At 43.8% G+C, this 19,620-nt stretch overlaps 1 protein-coding gene across 1 annotated transcript; it reads left to right on the forward strand.

Annotated features, from left to right (window-relative positions):
- The first annotated feature begins 10,032 nt into the window (after positions 1-10,032).
- Positions 10,033-18,536, forward strand: LOC141985757 (C-X-C motif chemokine 13-like). The gene is made up of 4 exons (XM_074949948.1): positions 10,033-10,096; positions 14,054-14,189; positions 17,735-17,818; positions 18,503-18,536. Exons 1-4 carry the CDS (start codon positions 10,033-10,035, stop codon positions 18,534-18,536), a joined length of 318 nt encoding a protein of 105 aa, XP_074806049.1.
- Positions 18,537-19,620: the final 1,084 nt, after the last annotated feature.

The raw sequence follows: 19,620 nt of genomic DNA on the forward strand, positions 1-19,620 counted from the left end.
CTCTGTGTGTGTGTGTGTGTATGAATGAATGTGTGAATAAATATGAAATTGAAAGGAATGTTATACCTATAACTAACTGCTTACTATGATTCTTTTTGTATTCACAATAAATGTGGCATTTTGCCTTATTCCCTTTAATAAGATCCTGCTGGTTTTTATTTTATTGGTATAACAACTTTGTACCAAGTACAGTCAGAGGAGTACTTTCATGGCTCATTGTTAGGGGGCTTATTCCTTCACCCACTTACTTCCCTGGTCCTTCTTGCATGAACAGAGAGCAACAATACCCGAAGTCCAAGGGTGCAAACAATTCGATGTTTATTGGGGTGAACTTCCAGCAAGCATGATTCCAGTTTCCTTCCTTAGTGTCCCCCTTCCCAGCTCTGACACCACAGAGCCTTACACCTGTGTCCTGGTTCCCATTCCTGCCCTTAGCCAAACACGATTCCAATTTCCTTACCCCCATTCCCTGTTCCCATTTCCCCCCGCTACACCCACTTCCTGATTGACTGCAAACTATATTGTAAAACTTGCTTTGCTATACCTTAGCCAATCATTTTCCTGAAATTTAACTAACCAATCCTAACATATTGTAACATGATTATGTAACCAATTATATCCCACCACCTTAATTAGTTTACACCCAGCAAAATTAATTATACAGCAGACAGGAACAATCATAGAACCAGACAGAGATTATACAGACAAAAAATAGCAAAGTGGGAACTATAATGACAAAACAATACAGAAGTGAGGATTTCACATCCCAGCTATTGATAACTGAGTTCTTGCCAGACAGGATGCTATCAAACTAAGTTTCCTTTTACATTTTCTAGGCACTTCCCTTTCTCTGGAGGTGATAGGCATTATCAGGACAGGATTGTATTCCTAACAGCCCAAAAGCACCTTATTTCAATGTGACTAGTTTGGAATGTGAGGATGTGACCGGTTGCTTCCCAGCTTATGGCTGCCTCTGCTGCTTAGCCAAAGGCCTTAGCCTAAGAACAGGGCCTCAGACTGTCACAGTAAGAGAAGGACCTTACACTGGCAGACAGTGATTTTGATTCTTTCTTTTATACATCTATAACTAACCAAGTGATAAGAATACACCTAAATTCTTAGAGTATAGGCCTTTACAGACAGGCCTGAATATCTATATCCTAACACTCATCACCACTTGGAATGTAGTATTCAAAGCAAGATACAGGAAAGTATAGAGCAGTACCATCACAGCCCAGAACCGGGAATGCTAGTATCCAAAACTAAGATAAGGAAGGTACAGAGTAACAAGTTAAGGAACTGGTATAAACTGGTGGGTTGGATTTTAGTGATGTATAAAAAGTTTCAGAACTTGTAAAATCATACTATAAGTATTGCTAGTTGAAATGGGTAGCTTTGAATGACACCTTCCGTGTAAGGTGAACACACTGAGAATTTGCTTCCCAAAGGAGGGTGTGTATGTGTCCTTTTCATAGCGTACTGCTTTGTCTTTAGACAATCACTTCGGCTGAGTTCAGTTATTTGGTCTCTTGAACGTTGTTAAGAATGAACTGGGAGCATTCAAACAAATAGCTACACCTTTGAGTCAATTCTCGGGAGTTGCCAAAAGGGATCTGTTCACTCTTTATCTTTCCAGCAATCTATGAGGCATTCTCATCAAGCTGGTTTTAATGACCTGAATATTTGTACTATAGAGAGACCCATTGTATGGTACAACGTGGGAAATTTTCCTCAGCCACATGATGGTGATAGGGCAGCTATTGTGAAGTTAAGTGGGGTGTGGGGAAAAAAACCCTTTTGGTCACTGATTTAAGAAGCACGAAACAAAATAGTGAAAGAATGTCACCATAAGGCCATGTAATATGCTGCAGCCAAAACTACTTCCTTGAAGCCCCATGTGGGTTTCACACCGTTTGATGGAGATGGGAGGTATGTAGAGCTCATTCTCATACCTCCCATGAGGAGGAGGAGAAGGAGATGGCACATTTAACTCTGCCACAAGGGTGCTGGAGAGGGGTTATCATAGAATAGAATAATAGAATATTAGGGTTGGAAGAGACCTCAGGAGGTCGTCTAGTCCAATCCCCTGCTCGAAGCAGGACCAACACCCACTAAGTCATCCCAGCCAGGGTTTTGTCAAGCTGGGCCTTAAAAACCTCCAAGGATGGAGATTCTACCACCTCCCTAGGGATCCCATTCCAGTACTTCACCACCCTCCAAGTGAAATAGTGTTTCCTAATATCCAACCTAGACCTCCCCCACTGCAACTTGAGACCATTACTCCTTGTTCTGTCATCTGCCACCACTGAGAACAGCTGAGCTCCATCCTCTTTGGAACCCCCCTTCAGGTAGTTGAAGGCCGCTATCAAATCCCCCCTCACTCCTCTCCTCTCCTCTGCAGACTAAACAATCCCAGTTCCCTTAAGCCTCTCCTCGTGCCCCAGCCCCCTAATTATTTTCATTGCCCTCTGCTGGACTCTCTCCAATTTGTCCACATCCTTTCTGTAGTGGGGGGCCCAAAACTGGATGCAATACACCGGATATGGCCTCACCAGTGCCGAATAGAGGGGAATAATCACTTCCCTCGATCTGCTGGCAATGCTTCTGCTAATGCAGCCTAATATGCTGTTGGCCTTCTTGACACACTGCTGACTCATATCCAGCTTCTTGTCCACTGTAATCCCCAGTCATCTGTCCAAATTTCCACTTCCTGTAAGCTTCCTTAAGCTTACCAAAGATTTCTCTGTTAAGCCAAGCTGGTAAGCTGCCTTATTTTCTATTCTTTCTGCACATTGGGATGGTTTGTTCCTGCGCCCTCAATAAGGCTTCTTTAAAATACAGCCAGCTCTCCTGGACTCTTTTCCCCCTCATATTAGCCTCCAGGGGATCCTGCCCATTAGTTCTCTAAAGGAGTCTAAGTCTGCTTTTCTGAAGTCCAGGGTCAATATTTTGCTTCTTCCTTTCTTCCTTTTGTCAGGATCCTGAACTTGACCATCTCATGGTCACTGCTGCCTAGGTTGCCACCCACTTCTACTTCCCCTACCAATTCTTCCCTGTTTGTGAGCAGCAGGTCAAGAGGAGCATGACCCCTAGTTGGTTCCTCCAGCACTTGTACCAGGAAGTTGTCCCCAACACTCTCCAGAAACTTCCTGGATTGTCTGTGCATTGCTGTATTGCTCTCCCAGCAGATGCCAGGGTGATTGAAGTCCCCCATGAGAAACAGGGCCTGTGATCTGGAAACTTCAGTTAGTTGTCCGAAGAAAGCCTCGTCTACCTCCTCCTTCTGATCCAGTGGTCTATAGCACACGCCCACCAGGACATCACCCTTGTTGCTCTCGCCTCTAAAGTTAACCCAAAGACTCTCAACAGGCTTTTCTCCAGTTTCATATTGGAGCTCTGAACAATCATACCGCTCTCTTACATACAGTGCAATTTCCTCCCATACCTGTCCTTCCTGAACAGTTTATACCCATCCATGACAGTGCTTCAGTCCGGTGAACTGCCCCACCAAGTTTCTGTTGTTCCAATCACATCATAGTTCCTTGATTGTGCCAGGACTTCCAATTCTTCCTGCTTGTTTCCCAGGCTTCTCGCGTTCATGTACACGCACCTAAGATAACTAGTTATGGAAGGTGACATGGTTGCAGGTCATCTTCAGGCTCCTTTTCTTAATGTAGGAGTAAGCTGAGACTCTTGAGAAGACCCGCTGTGTATTGTTAGGTTTGGGTGATGCAAGTTTCTATGCAGAGCTGGATGGAGAGCTTTTGCTCTGCCTTAGGCTTGGTTTAGTCCATTCTTGAGGCAGGGTGGGTTTTTGACAACCAGGCATTGGTATTGGGTTGAGTTTCCTGGGGAAAGGGATTGACCTGGCTGCTGTTTGACCCTCTCATTTCGGGACTGATGTACATGTGTACATAAAGCAAGCTATGCCTAGAATGCACCCAGCCTCCGCGTCCCAATTCCTCTGGACTGGGAAGCCAACCTGCAAGGCCCAGCGCATCTACCACTTCTTGCCCACTGGTGTCAAAAGAAGGGGCAACTGTACCCGTGCTTGCAATGAGTATGGAATGCTGACTGAAACGTTTTTCCCCAAAGGGAGCTAGCCATATATTTCCCACCTTAAGGTTTGGTGTGGGCTTGCTGTGCTTCACTTTTTTGCGTGGCTGTGTTTCCTGGCTTCAGCTGAACGCAAAAGCAGAAGTAACAAAATACACTTAGACAATCTGTTGAGGGTGGGAGTGTGGGGCGGGGGATGTATGTGTCAGCAGAAATCAGCTGTTGCTGGAAATCTCAGAAAGAAATCTTGATCACAGGCTGTGAATGACGGCAATAAGCCTCCAGATTTGTAGACGTTAATCCCAACCCGGACTCCAAAGCTCTTGAGGCTCACTGGCTGTGGCCAGCAAGCTGCTGCCAGCAAGCTGCCAGCAACTATCAAGATTGCCAGGTCAGGTGCCACAGTGTAGTTGTTACAGGTATGGGAAGGAAGAGGCAAGGGAAGTGGGGAAAACAACATCCCTGAATGAAGACACCTGACTCCTGCCGGAACCAGCTCTGATCATGAAATTTGTAAAGAGGGAGATGGAAATTGCTAATTAGATGGTTGGGGCAGCCACATATGGGGAACCCCAAAACATCACAAAGCCAACTTTAAAAAAAAAAAAGGGACACTCAAGGCCTTCAGCCTATAAATTTCAAAGGCAAAAGTCCAGCAAACATCGGTGTCATAGGTATCCCTTCCTGGCTGTTTGCACAGCTCAGGATTCTGCAGGCTACGGTAAAGTCCTTGTTCTGTAGCTAAATGGAGGAATATTCCAAATCAGGAGAAGGAATTGCATGTGAATTGACTGCTTGAGGCAACATCAAGACAGAAACGCCCACATTTCTCACTTCTCTAGGATTGCATCTAGGTATAATTTGGTGGGTACAAATTAGAGGCCTCATCTGACCTTCTTCAAAAACTTTGAGATTTGTTGTTGCCGCATTAGTGCCTGCAAATGTATCTCACAGAAGAAAGGATGGGGTGAATGTCCAAGAAAGGAGCAGGGAAGATACAGAAAGAGCCAAAAAGTGTATATGCTGCAGATATTCCCCTCTCCAAAGAGTTTTGAAGTCTTGGGAAAGCTGTTGCTATTAGCATTAAGGCAGCTCGTGGGCTGTGTAAAATTAGCACTCACACAAGAGCTGTGCATAGTCCAAGGTTAATGGGACATATGCCCAGGTCATGTTTTCACCTGGGTGATTAGCAGCAGTGCAGACGGAGGTTCTCTTGCCTTAGGCTATTTTGGGAAAACTCAGGGAACTTTTCCCAGCATGAGCATAGGATGAATGGAAGTACTTAATTTTTAAAAATTAGTGCTTTTCCTCGTAACAGAAAAATGATCATAAACTTCCAAACATTTTGCTGCCCCCCCCTTCCAACCAACACCCCTTTTTACAACATAAATTTTAAAGTACTCCTTTTCTTTTAAAAAACAAAAACACTATTTCTGATTTCAGTGCCCAGCAGCTTGCTCCCTTCTGCTCACCCTGACTCTCAACCTGTTCCACTGTCAAAGGCAGATGTGCTCCAAGGTAGAGTCACAAGAGCCTCCAGCTCCAAATTCTGATTACTGTTTGCGTAAAACACATAGGACAGCTGCACAGAGCTAGTCCATGTACAGTGGCACCCCTTTGCCCAGTCATGTGATGTTCAGAAGGCTGCAGCACTGGGAAGCACCTACCAGGGCTGGGCAGTTCAACTTCTGTGTGAACTTGAGGGAGTTGCCAGCCCAAATGTCTTGCCTGGAAGAGGGGCTGGCAACAACTGTGAGATCCACGTAGGGCTGAGAGCCACACATTCCCTCCCTGGATTTTCTGATCACAAGGAAACCTTAAAGGAAGGAAGTAGAGATAATTGACAGCTGGTGCACCTCTGAGGGCTTACAATATTGCTCAGACTGGTACTGCTGCAATAGGCAAGTGTGGACTCACACAACTTGGTCATGGTTATCCTTCCACAAGACATCCTTCTCAGCAATGCTAACACTTGACAGCTATTAGGGGACACTAAGTAGTAAACAAAGACATGTGCCTTGAGCCCCCGCTGAAATAAACTTAAGTAAAATAGCCCTGAGCTCCCATTAGCTTCTTTAGTTATTGATCTGTATCCAGGGTATCTTTCCAAGTGGTGTTTCAGGGTGAGGTAATACTAAACACGATACAGGGATCAGGAATTACATTTACAATACTTGTAGCTGTTCCAATTTCTTCAGCCTTGCCTTAAATGAGAAGGTAAACTAGCCCCCCGCAAATTGCACCCATTAGGTCTTTTCATATGATTTTAAAATCTCTATTTCCCATTGACACAAGACTATAACTAGTAATAAGTCAAAGACCTTCAGATTCTGATTATGGAGAGCAGCTGGGAACATAAAAGGAGAGGTTAAATGAGATAAACTGACACCATTTAAGTCCTTAAGGGACAGACTTTCAAAGCAAAGCATATGCAATTATATGCATCAGTTAGGAATGCAGTACTTATAAGTACTTCGTGGGTATTTGGCCAAATTGAGTATATAACTAGCTGTGTAAATACCTTGATCAAAATTGGCACTCATGCTTTAACTATGTATTTGCAACTGTTGGGTCAGCTTCACTTTGAAAATCTGGTGCTAAAACGTAAGTAGACAGAATAAGTAAGCGGACAGGGTTCAAAAAAGAACTAGATACATTCATGGAGGATAGGTCCATCAATGGCTATTAGCCAGGATGGGAAGGGATGGTGTCCCTAGCCTCTGTTTGCCAGAAGCTGGGAATGGGCAACAGAGGATAGATCACTTGATGATTACCCTGTTCTGTTCATTCCCTGGCATTGGTCACTGTCAGAAGACAGGACACTGGGCTAGATGGACCTTTGGTCTGACTCAGTATGACCGCTCTTATGTTCTTATTGTTTTCTCTTCCTGTTTAAAATCAATGGGGAAAACGAAAAGGGGAATTTATTTTACATACTTAATATAGACATTGCTCATTTGCATAATTGTGCCACTTTCCCCTTTCATCTGCTCTTTAGTGCAACCTTTAAAAAGATGAGAGAGTAAAAGGGATTTGTAAATAGGTTATTGTATTATAGAATGAAAAAAATTCCCATTACTTCTCCTATGTATCAGTAAGCAAGCAAGCATGTGTTTAGCATCCAGAAGGTGGAACTCCCCTGCTGGGTTGCAGTACAAACAGGTCACTTTCTGTAGTGCAATATTTAACCTGGAAAGAAAGGGGCATCTTTTTGCTTAAAAAGAAAAGGATCAGTTCTAACAAACCCCAGCATATTCTTTACAAAAAGTCATAATACTGCCTCTCCCACGCAAAGTTCATGAAGTACCTTAAAAATATCAACTAGTTGAGCTTCTCAGCCCAGCTGTAAGATAAAAATTGTCCCTATTTTACAGTATAAGTGCCTAGGGATTAGGAAACCTAGGTTCTAACTCCCACAGGTTTGCGTGTTAACAGTTAGATGATATTTTCTCTCTCCTCTTAGGGCTAAAGAGATTCAATGAGCAATCAATACATTGGTCATTCACCTCTGGAGTCCTGGATTCAAATCCTGCCTTTGGTCAAAAATGAAGATGAGTTTGCTGCACACAGTCTAGTCCTTATGGATTTGTCTACATCATGTAACCATGGAGAGTCTCATAGCAACCAAGGACCCCAATGCTACTCCCATTGAATTTAATACATGCTTTACCACTGAATTCAAAAGGGAACAGAGTTGGACAGTGCTGCAGCCAGGATCACGTGTGGGTAGCTCACAGGGCATCTGACCCTAGCCCATTTATTCCATCAAAATTAATACAAACAGCACTGCTTGGAAAATCTGAAGCAGCTTTACATAAGATTAAATAATAAAAATCAATAATATAGGGGCTACTGCGCTGGTTGTATGGTTTCTATTTAATGCAATGAACCCTTCTCCATTTTTAGCTGCCTCTTTATTTTCAATATGCCAATACATTTTGCACTGACAGCACAGAACTGCACCATAAAAATTTCATGGAGCAAAGCTGGAGATGTTACAGCCATGTAGGACACAACTGGGACTTTTACAACTGGAGAAGTTGTTGGAGGCAGCTTGAGATAAGCACGTTAGCTAGATGTTTCTGCCAAAATCAGGCCAATAGTCAGTAGAAAAACCACTTGCCTCAAAAGTAATAGTTTCCACTGAGAAACTACACAAGCAAATAATGATAGAGAAATATTAAGTATAAAATAAGGTTTTGAATTTGAGTTTACGCAATAAGTCGGGCTTCCTGCTGAGCCACGGCCTGGCTTGTTGCCAATCAGCAGATGATCATCTGCCCTTGTTCAGGGCGTGATGATTAAAATTAAAATGTTTGCTTATTAAAATAATGTCTCTCTTTAAAAAAAAAAAAAAAAAAAAAGAAAGGAATGGGTCAAAGGAAGTCACAGCTTTCTGAGATTTACTCAGAACAAAGCTCTGACAAAATCCAGGACTTATGAACAAATGCTAAGTGAGTAAGTGCAATAACAGACATAGAGACATCATACCTAACAACAATTGCCAAGACCCTGGTAACTACTGCTGAGTAGTCGTATCCCCATTTTACAGCTTGGGTTGGCTGCTCGAAGGATAGGCCCTGTTGTTACTGGTTATTTCTGAATCTGTCCATCAGAATTTTAAGCAGCAAACCCTGTTTTTCCAGATCCAAGCTCCGTGGCTGGCTATTCACAGCCTATCCTCATGCTCTTGCATCTGTAGGCCATCCCGCCTCAGTCTCCCCTGTAACCCACAAGTGAGTTCTTCTCATGCTTTCTTCCTCCACAGCTTGTCAACGGGCTCCAGTGCTGACCCCTCTTGTTCCGCTTCCACGGAGTACAATGGTGGAAGCACCAAGACGGAACTTCCCTGGTACAGGACTTTTCTGCATCTGTAGGAGGCCAGCAGATGGCACAGAGGAAGAGAAATAGAGTGCAGCTGGAATGCACAGAGTTACCTTCTAGTCTATCATATCACAGCTCTGCAGCCACCACGTGCCCAGACATAAGACACAGAACTTCTGTGGTTCAGCTACCTTGAAGCACCCTTAACGCCTTTCTGCATGTGAATAGTCCCAGGACTGAGGCCTAATTCTCTTCTGTCTTATCTGGTTCACTGCACCACGCTAGCTCCCTCACAGTAAAAAATACACCTAATTCCTGTGTCAAAGTCGGGCTGGGCAGCTGCAGGAGGGTTGGGAAAACAGGTGTGTTCGCCCTAGAATGCTCAAGGCCCTTTTTCCTACAAGCTGGGAAGGGGTTACTTCAGGTCAATTAGGGACAGCTGAGTCCAATTAAGGGCTGCCTGAAACCTGTTAAAACCTCTCTCCTGGTGGGAGGGGTGGACACAAACTGCTGCAAGGCTGGAGGCAGCTGGGAGATAGGCTTCTCCAATGTGAGAGACTTGCACTCCTCCCCATAGGGGAGACACCCAAACCCAGCACCTGTTTAGGGGAAGGACTGACACCCCAGGGCCAGCGACAGGACAACACCTGCCCCAGTGAGGGGCCAGGGAAAGGTATTCCCTTTTTTTGGTGTGTTATAGACTTTGTTTGGCAGAGAAGCACTCCTCAGGCCTGCCCCAAGGCCTACGGGGAAGGTTCTGAGAAACAAACCCCGAAGAGGGAAGACAGACACGCTCCAGAGTGAGGCTGATTTACCCCAGGCCCTGTCCCTGCCAGAGGAGGGAGCGCTAGGTCTAACAAGGCAGAAGGGGTGCCATGCCACATTCCCAATTCCAAATTTGCATATGCTTTTGTGGTACTATAACCCCTCATGCCCAGAACATTTACCTCTTAAGAGGAAGGAATCAGAGAAGGCCAAGGAAGAAACTTTTTTTTTTTTTTAAAGGGGGAAGAATTTGTTTCCGTATACTACAGGACTCTGAACAGAAAATTCCATTGTAAAGGCTAATCTCCTGCAAGTTCCCCTTTTTGGGTGGATATAAAAAGGAGTCATTCAAGCTGCATTCAGTGACCTTGTCTAAGAGAGGCCAAGATGAAGAACCTGGCAGTAGTCCTGGCAATAGCCCTGATGGTAACTGACCTCCCTACACTGACTGGTGAGTAACTTTTCCCCTTAGAACTTCACTCTCTTGTACAATTTGCTTTTAAAAGGATGTAGTGTTCACCATGAACCTGTCAATAAGCCCTATAAGCTATGACTCTCCTTTTGGCTTGGGCGCTATTCCTACCCCTCGATTAGTAAGACCCTGATTCAGAACGTTGAACTGTGTAGGCAGATTCTCATACGCATGCACAGATCCAGAGAGTTCTACCTGTCATGCCACGGACAGCTCCATTTCAGTGTGTGGGGGTATGCAGGACTGGAGCCTATACTTGTATTCCTTTTTACGTTACATTGTGTTATAGTGGAATATACAAACCAGTAAATAGAACTATCTACACACACACTATTTATAGTGCTTTATAGTCCAAACCCATGTACAGTACTCCCTGTTTTGCTTTTCTCCTTATAACATCCAAATCAAACATCTTTGAAAATATGAATGCAACACTGCAAATGAGGCTGAGCATGCTGTATCTTTTAATTCACCAGTTTTAAATGTTAGTTACAATGAAACTGTTAGATTATGATTTCTTTAAATGGCTGAGAAATAAGCTATTACCAGCAGGAGAGTGGGGTGGGAGGAGGTATTGTTTCATGGTGTCTGTGTATATAATGTCTTCTGCAATTTCCACAGTATGCATCCGATGAAGTGAGCTGTAGCTCACGAAAGCTCATGCTCAAATAAATTGGTTAGTCTCTAAGGTGCCACAAGTCCTCCTTTTCTTTTTGCGAATACAGACTAACACGGCTGTTACTCTGAAACCTGAGAAATTAAGCTGTGCTGAATAGAATGAATATTCCTGTCCTTAAGTATCTTTTTGTAACTTAAGGTTTTGCCTAGAGGGATTCTCTGTGCTTTGAATCTAATTACCTTGTAAGGTATTTACCATCCTGATTTTACAGAGGTGATTCTTTTTTACTTTTTACTTCTATTAAAATCCTTCTTTTCAGAAACTGAATGCTTTTTCATTGTTCTTAAGATCCAAGGGTTTGTGGTCACCTATACAAATTGGTGAGCATTTTTTTACCAAACCTTCCCCAGGAAGTGGGGTGCAGGGGTTGGGAGGATTTTGGGGGGAAAGACATTTCCAAACAACACTTTTTCCTAATAAACCCAGATAAACGTTGGGTGGTGGCAGTGGAAGTCCAAGGGCAAAGGGTAAAATAGTTTGTACCTTGGGGAAGTTTTAACCTAAGCTGGTAAAAGTAAGCTTAGGAGGTTTTCATGCAGGTCCCCACATCTGTACCCGAGAGCCCAGAGTGGGGAAGGAACGTAACGCATCCGATGAAGTGAGCTGTAGCTCATGAAAGCTTATGCTCAAATAAATTGGTTAGTTTCTAAGGTGCCACCAGTACTCCTTTTCTTTTTGCAAATACAGACTAAGACGGCTGCTACTCTGAAAAATGAAACTATAGTTTGATGTAACTTGGCAAAAGGCTTGTGATTTCTCATATGGGGAGTAAATTAATATTTATCTCTCGTGCCTCTTATAGTAATTCTTCCTCTCTACAACTCTAGGCAGGGAGAGATTATTGGTTCATTTTGGTTCACCAGTACTGCCACATGTTTTTTACCCTCTTGACTAGGTAAAACGAGATTAAGAATGTTCCACCCAGCCCCTTTAAAATTCCACAATTCTGTTTCTGATCAAATTTGTCTTAACCATTTTTTGCTAGTGACTTTGAATAAGAAACTTAATATGACCATTTATTAATTACATGCAGCAGTCTGGAAGTCAGCTGGCAACTCAAATCACTTTACTGGTGAAACAGATGTCAAAACATTCAGTTTTAATATCTACTGTGTAGCATCACCACAGAAACTGTGGCCCTTGATGTTTGGTTTTCTTACCTGGAACTGTAAAGTAAGAGTTGGGGGTTGATACCTGCTACTACTAAAGCCAATTGGAGTTTTGCCATTGAGTCCTATGTGAGCAGGATTGGACCTTTAATGATATTGGAAAAATTAACCTACTGCATGCTAAGCAGGGGTACCTAATTAGTCAAAGAAAATATCAAGGCATCAGTAAAATTGACCCTGATCCTGCAAAAACTTACACATGCCTATCTTTATGCACTGTGAGTCGTAGACTTCATTGAAGTCAATGACACTGCTAACAGTATGTTAAGTTAAGCATGTGCATATACCTTTGCAGGATTGGCACTGTTGACAATACTTTAAATCCCCAAACGCTGACTCCCCCTGCCCCCCTTCTCCTTTCTTGACGTTGTCTTTTACACTCTGTCACTTCACTGCAGTAACATTGCAAAAGGAATTATTACTGTAACAATTATTCTTTTATTATACTTTTTAAGGTACCAATCACTTATTTTGTACATAATGGTAGAACTAACGGACTGTGTAAAACATTGGGTAAATTTTCAAAAGTGACTTAAGTACTTGAGAGACTAGTTCCCATTGAGTTTCATCTCCTAATTGCCTAATTCGTTAAAAATGGGCCTTAGCTTCTGAAATAAAAACCCTTACTACTGAAAATTAAAATGAACATTTAAAGTAATATTACATGGAAGGTTATGATGTCTTGGTTAAACTTAACACAATTAACTCAAACGTGGAAAAGTCTATTAGAACAAAACCAATGATTTTTTGGCTGAACCAAAAGGCAAACATTTTCATTATAAAAAGAATCCAACTCCCTAGAACAGAAGGAAAAAGTTAGAGCCTGTTTATTTTGGGGAGAGCAGGATAGTGGGTAAAATTTTCAAGAGTCCCTTTTTCAGAAGCAGCTTAAGAACTTAGAAGACTAATTTCCACTTAAATAGGTCTGGTCTATACTTAAAATTTAGATCAACCTAGCTACGAAAAACTCACACTCCTGAATGCCATAGTTATGGCAATCTAACCCCCAATGAGATGCGGCTAGGGCAATGGAAAAATGTTTCTGTTGCCCTTTCTACTGCCGTTCACAGAGATGGATTACCTACGTTGATGGAAAACCCTGTCTGTCGACGTAGGAAGCATTGATGCGATGGCATGATACCAGCATAATTGCAGCACTGCAGCTGCAGGGTAGATGCCTTTAGGCTCCACATTTCAGCATCTATCTCCAATTTTAACGTTCTTCCAAACTAGTTACCTCCAAAGATATCTCACTTCTATAATTACAGTACAGTGTAATAGATGGGCTTGAAGGAAACCTTCACTGCTTCTTCCACCTTTTAACGTCTTTGTCCCCAGTCCTGTAAGTTACTCCCTGCAGGCAGACTCCTGTACCCATGTGGAGTCACTCACAGGATTGGGGCATTTGTTAGTTTACATCTGAACTGAACAGGTCTGATCCTGAAACTGATTGCACGTGGGTTGGCTACTGGGCCTCTGTGAAACCCCGCTGATGTCCATGGAGCTCCATGAGCCCCAGCAGTCCTTCCACACAGCCCTGTAATGGGCATAGAATAAATGTATTATTCCATGGGCATAGAATAAATGTATTATTAATTACTTGTATTGTGGTAGAGTCTAGAAGTCAGGGCACCAATGTGCTAGGCACTGTACAAGCAAAGAGCTAGATTATGAACTTTTCAGGGCAGGGACTAAGTTTAAGACTGTAAACAACAGATAAATACAAACAAACCAACCTGCAGCATAAGGAAATGATGAAAAGACATTAGTGAGCATGATGAATGGTGTTCATAGCATATGAGTTGCCTAACCATTGTAAAGTGTTCTGCAGGTATCACAAAAGAGAGAGTTTGAAGGAGGGCAACAACATACCCTTAATTCCCATTCCGCTTTCCCTCACACGGCTATGGCTCATAGTCAAAAAGACAGTGATGTAAATTCAACAGTTATTTTCATTAGTGTTTATTCGTTTTGAGGCTAGGTTATCTTTGATATGCTCTCTGTAGTAGCTTAGAATGGGTTTGGGCCTTGGCAATTTTTGGCTAACAGAGACAAATAGATCGTTTTGTTCAACGCTTCCTGTTGCAGGTCTACCAATGGAAAGCCTTCTACTCAACCGGAGATGCAGATGCCGCAAGCAAACCTCAGAGGTTATCAGTGCTTGGAAGATTAGTTTTATTGAGGTGATTCCTCAGGGGATTCAGTGTAGAAGAAAGGAGATTATGTAAGTGGGAACTCCAATGACCCTCAATTTATGCAATTTCTTTTGTCATTCATTTACTGAGTAGTTTGCGTGATCAGTTTTCTATCCAGGGGTTGTTTATACATGTCCTGGCTCAGCTCTTGAGATCCTACCAGACCTCTTGCAGATTAACTAACAGATTCCACTGAATCTGAGACCTCCATGCAAGAAGAGGCAAGAATTGCCCCTAGCAAGGATGCGAAATGCCTCTATTCACTTTAATGGGGTGTGACCTCTGAATCCTCACTGGCCTCGTCTAAACTAAGGAAAGGTGCATTTTAAAATGTGTTAGGTCTTGTTTCTGTGACATCTGCCATCTTGGCCAATGTACCAGATACTGAACTGGGGACCTCCAGAGGTAAACACATGAGTCTCTACAGCATGAGCTAAAATGCCAGATTTTGTAGCTAGGGGCCATAATGAACTCGCACTGACCACTGGATTACATCTACAGACACAAGTTGCACTGGTTTCACTAAAATAGTGTAAGCCTGATTTAGTTGAATCCAGTGCAAGTCTGTGTGTACTTTTACAAGACACACTTATAATCGATTTAAAACTGGTTATACCAGTATGACTCAGCTGTAAATGTACTGAGGTAAGTTAAACTGACGAGCCATATTTACATCCAGTTATCCACAGAGCGGTTTGCACCAGTTTAAAATCACACTAGGGTTGCCACCTTTGAAATGCAAAAAACCCAGCACCTATCCGCCCCCATAAGGCAAGCCTGCCACAACCACAAAGCAACTCCACAACCCACCCCCAACCTCTTCTCACCCTTGTGTGACTCTCGTTCTCTCTCACACACACATGCCGTGCACTCGCATGTTGGTGGGCAAACAGCTGTTGTAGTTCAATAGTTTTGATCTGTTATCTCAAAGTGCGGAAGTGGGAACACTGCAGAATCTTTAGCTGGCCACAGAAACTCTTATCAATCGATATCCCAGTGCATTGTGGTGATGATGTAGATCTTTAGACTCATGTAAAAAAAAAAAACAAAAACAAACCCGGGAGATGAATTTATTTTTCTGGCAACTGTCAAATTCATTTAAAAAACAGCCCCAATCCTGTGAGTTACTCCATGTGGGTACAGGAGTCAAATAACCAACCTCTGCCCTGTGTTCAGGGGACCTGGGGCCCGGCTCCGTAGCTCAGGGGGTGAGGTAACCCTAAATTGCATCGTTAGTTAAACTGGCACAGTGTGGGCCTGGTACACCCTCGAGAGTTGTAACAGATACAGCTATTTCAGTTAAGGGGTGTGATTTATATTTTTTTTTTAACTGAAATAGTTTTACCAGTACAAGCCCTCGTATGCGTCAGCCATAGCAGTATAAAGGTGCCTCAGACCAGTATGGGCTATTCCCCTTCCTTGTACAGGAATAGCTAGACCCGTATAAAGCACCTCTACACCAGTATAACCCACCTGGGTAGGCTGTACTTTACCTCTGACTATACAAGTAAAGTTGCACAACTTCATAGACAAGGCCTCGGTGTGTTAGGTCAGGCTTTAGCTACCAAGTTTCAATTAAGTGCTCTTTCACATTTAGCAGTGAGAGCGGACAAGTTTTAACACCTTTAAAAAGAGAGGAGAGCCCAGGGTTGAAGATGGCCAGCTCACTTCCCCCCTCCCTTTTTTTTTTTTTTCTTAAGAGAACTTAATTAGAACAGGTTAGCTGCCACACAAGGAACCCACAGATGCTTTTTCCTAGTCTAGACAAAGTCGGTGTCTCAGGGCTTGCCGGCACAAGAAATGTTGCCAGTTATATCTGAGGAGTTAAACTTCTATAGCTATACTGGGATAACTCCCCGCACAGACACTTTTAATCCAGAATAAGAGTAGCTTTCTCCAGTTTAGTTTGAACTCCTTCCAAAAGTGACATAAACTAAACCAGAAAAAGCTGCTCCTATTCCAATTAGTGTCCATGCAGGGAGTTATATCATTAAAACTTTTAATGTTTTAAATTCACATTTTAGCTTAATGGTATAAATTTCCTGTGTAGACAAGCCCTGGTGCAAACCCCTCGGTGGACACTATGTTAACTTGATGTAAACATGGCTCTTGTCAGTTTAATATAGGCCATATTTGCACTCAGGAGTAGCCCTGACTGAGCACGCAGGATACCTGCCCCTCTGCTCCCCCCTAAGTGTTTGTGGCCCCATTGGAACTCAATTAGTTGCCAGTTAATTCAAGTTAGCTAGCACCTTTGTAAACTCTAATTTAGACACTGCACAAATTTTTGTGGTTTACTGTAGGGCTCTGTCTGGGGTACATCACAGCTGTGTGTGTCCTGGAACAAACATTTTGCAGAGAGTATCTAAACTGGCATTTACAGAGGAGTTGGCTAAAATGAGTTAATTGCCAATTGTTACTTGAGTTACAACACAGCCATAAACTCCTCTTGCTACATACCCTAAGTGTAAACAAAGATATTCAGAGATTTGCACCAATTTTGCTAGTCAGGATTTAACCTTGCTTAAAATAAGGTAAACCCTGCTTCGCTGAAAGCCCCTGGCACGTGTTTGTCAACACTTCACTGCGGAGCGAGCTGGGGTGAATAGCAACTGAGTCAGCCATGAGCAGGTGTAAGCAGCCACACTGCGAAATCACACCAAAATCTACTACGTCCTCACTGGGCCTGTGCTCCCCAGTGTGTTGCACAGACCTCTGGGGGCATATCCCGTGGTTCCTTGTGCTGCAGTAAGAACTGTGTTCTTTGAGCTGCTCTAGGAATCTTTCCTAATGAATTGTGGGAGAACTTGTCTGTCCTTCTGGGCACCGAGAGCGAAATGTGAGAACTCTGAGTGAAATTAAGGACTATCCGTGCTTGAGTGGTTTAGCCTGCACCTTGGCTGCAATGTCGGTGTGTTACTGGCATGAGTGAAGGCAACACCTGAGATTTAACCCACACCCCCAGCCATGCCAGCTAGCCCAGGTTTAGAGCACCACCATCAAACCTGGGTCAGAGCTTTTTGTGTGGGCAGCAGGAGGGTTGGGGCAGCACACTTGTAAGAACCCAAGTTAACTCTGACATGCCCTGAAGGGTCAGCACCGGTGCACTGCACTGAATGCTGAAATTGCCAGTTCCACACACCCAAACCCAGCTCCCACTTCAACACTGCAGAATTACTCGTTTGCAGTGGTGGATTAGCCACTGGCCAATGGGACCCGTGCCCGGGGGCCCCGACCAATTGGGTGGTCCTGGAAAATTGCATGCCCCCACACCCCGATCTGCTCCGCTGGTGCTCCTGTGCCGGGGAGCGGGGGAAGCCCCTGTGCCCCGATCCCACTCCCCAGCAGCAGTGCCGGGCAGGCAGGACAAGTCCCCGTTCCCTGGCAGGAGTACCAGGTAGGGTGGGGGGTGGAGGGACTGCAGGCTAAAAGGGTGGGGAGGGGGCCCCCACTTGCTTTGGTCCAGGGCCCCACAAAACTGTAATCTGCCTCGGCTCTTCTCGCTAGGTGACCGCCTGGAAGATGTCCCAAGATTGATATTATGAGACGCTAAAATGACCCCATTATTTTTCAGACTTACCCTGAAGAATAAACAGAGAGCCTGCGTGTATCCCAATGCACCATGGATCCAGATATTGCTTCATAAGCTGATGCAGAGGTACTGTATATGCAGTAGCTAATCGCCACCTGCCAGTGGGCACCTTGAGAAAGAGGTGCAAGACTACACCGCAAAATAGTTTTGTTTTTCTGGCTCACCAGTTCATACTGAAAAACAGCCAGGGCTCTACAGGAGAGAGGGTGAGGAGTCTAATCATACGCAAGTCGCTTTTGCTGCCACTCAACATTCAGAAGAATCTAGCAATGTGTTATATTCTGCCACTTCAAATTCCCTTCCCCTGCAGAGACCAGCCCCTAGTGCTATTCTGCACCATTAACCCGCTGCTACGTTCTACCCTTGGGGGAGCAGTATTTCGGGGGGTGGGGGAGTTGGAGGAGAAATAGCGTTATGCAAACGCTCGGCATCGCCCAAGAGATGATTCATTTCAGAGAAACTTGGAAATGGGGGCGTAAGACGTTTCGTTCCCGAACATCTAGGCATCAGAAACAGGTGCCTGGATAATTAACCTACATTCCCCCCTATCACCACCGGCATTCAAACATCACAGGCCCCACAGTGGTAGGAACAGAGCATGAACAGCCCCCCCGTTCAGAGACACTGTGAATTGCCATTTGCAATTTGCCGTAACTGACGCCTGGTTTGGATACTTTTAAGTAACTAAAAACAGTTGCTACCTTATTTTCAAAAAAACAAAAAACTTTTTTTTCCCCCCTCTCGAACCAGTAACAGCATCAGTGCAGTGCAAGTCCTGGACTGACTTTTCCCAGCAAAGGGAACCGAACAGAAGCCGGCTGACTGAGGGACTGAAATTCCTTTCCTGGAGGGCAACGGTTCACTGATTTCCCAACTACTATTACAACTTGCTATACTATTTTTTACTCTACTACGCATGTTTAAGGGCTGCAGTTTGAAACTCTATAGTTACTTGTGATTGCCCTCGTCAACCTCAGGGGAAAGAGTGCGGATTTGCGCCGATTTTGATCGGAACAGTAAGCATGAACGCTGCCTTGTGAATGCTTAATGTTGCTATTGAGACACATACTGTGAAGAGCTTAGCTCCAAATATGTTGCGGGGAGGATTTGAGTGGACCCTCCCTATTCCTGCGTAAGTTAACTATTGAATAATTAGTAAAGTGTACTACTCTACCCTACAGCATAGGGTAAAACTCCTCTTCTTCAGCTGTCAGTAAAAGCGCATCGCTTCCCTCCTGCTAGCTCGCACGCTGCTACTTGGCACCTCCTTTCAAGCTCTATGTAACTCTGTCCCCTGACCGCCTCTAATTATAGACCCTCAACTCCACCAGTGCTTCCACCCATTTGTCAACGTCTTGAACAACTGCCTCTGTGTCGTCTTCCACACGGCCCCGTAGGCATGGTATGACTTCTGAGCGTCCATCTGCCAGGCCGTAAGGATAAGGCCTGGGTCTGCAGCCACGTAAAAAGAGCAGCAGCCATTAGCTGAGAAGGAGGAAGTCGCATCCTCACAGTCCATCTAAATTACATTTAAAAAAAAAAAGGTAATATCAGGTTGTTGAGGAGACCGTGTCCAATGGCCCCCATTATCAACAGATAAAGAAACAGATCTTAAGGTGGTTAAAGAAAACTTAGTTTGATGGCCTTATCAATAGCAGTGGTGGTGAAATCCTCTTTTCTTTCTTGTTTTGTCATTGTGGTCCTCACTTCCCTATTGTTTGTCTGTATGATCTCTGTCCCGTTCTTTAATTGTTTGTCTGTTACATCATTAATTTTGCTAGGTGTAAATTAATCAAGGTGGTGGGGTAGGATTGGTTAGAAAATTTTGTTAGGATTGTTTAGAAAAATTTTAGTTACATAAGTGGTTA

The sequence above is a fragment of the Natator depressus genome, chromosome 4 (assembly GCF_965152275.1).
Source record: "Natator depressus isolate rNatDep1 chromosome 4, rNatDep2.hap1, whole genome shotgun sequence".
Classification (NCBI taxonomy): Eukaryota; Metazoa; Chordata; order Testudines; family Cheloniidae; genus Natator; species Natator depressus.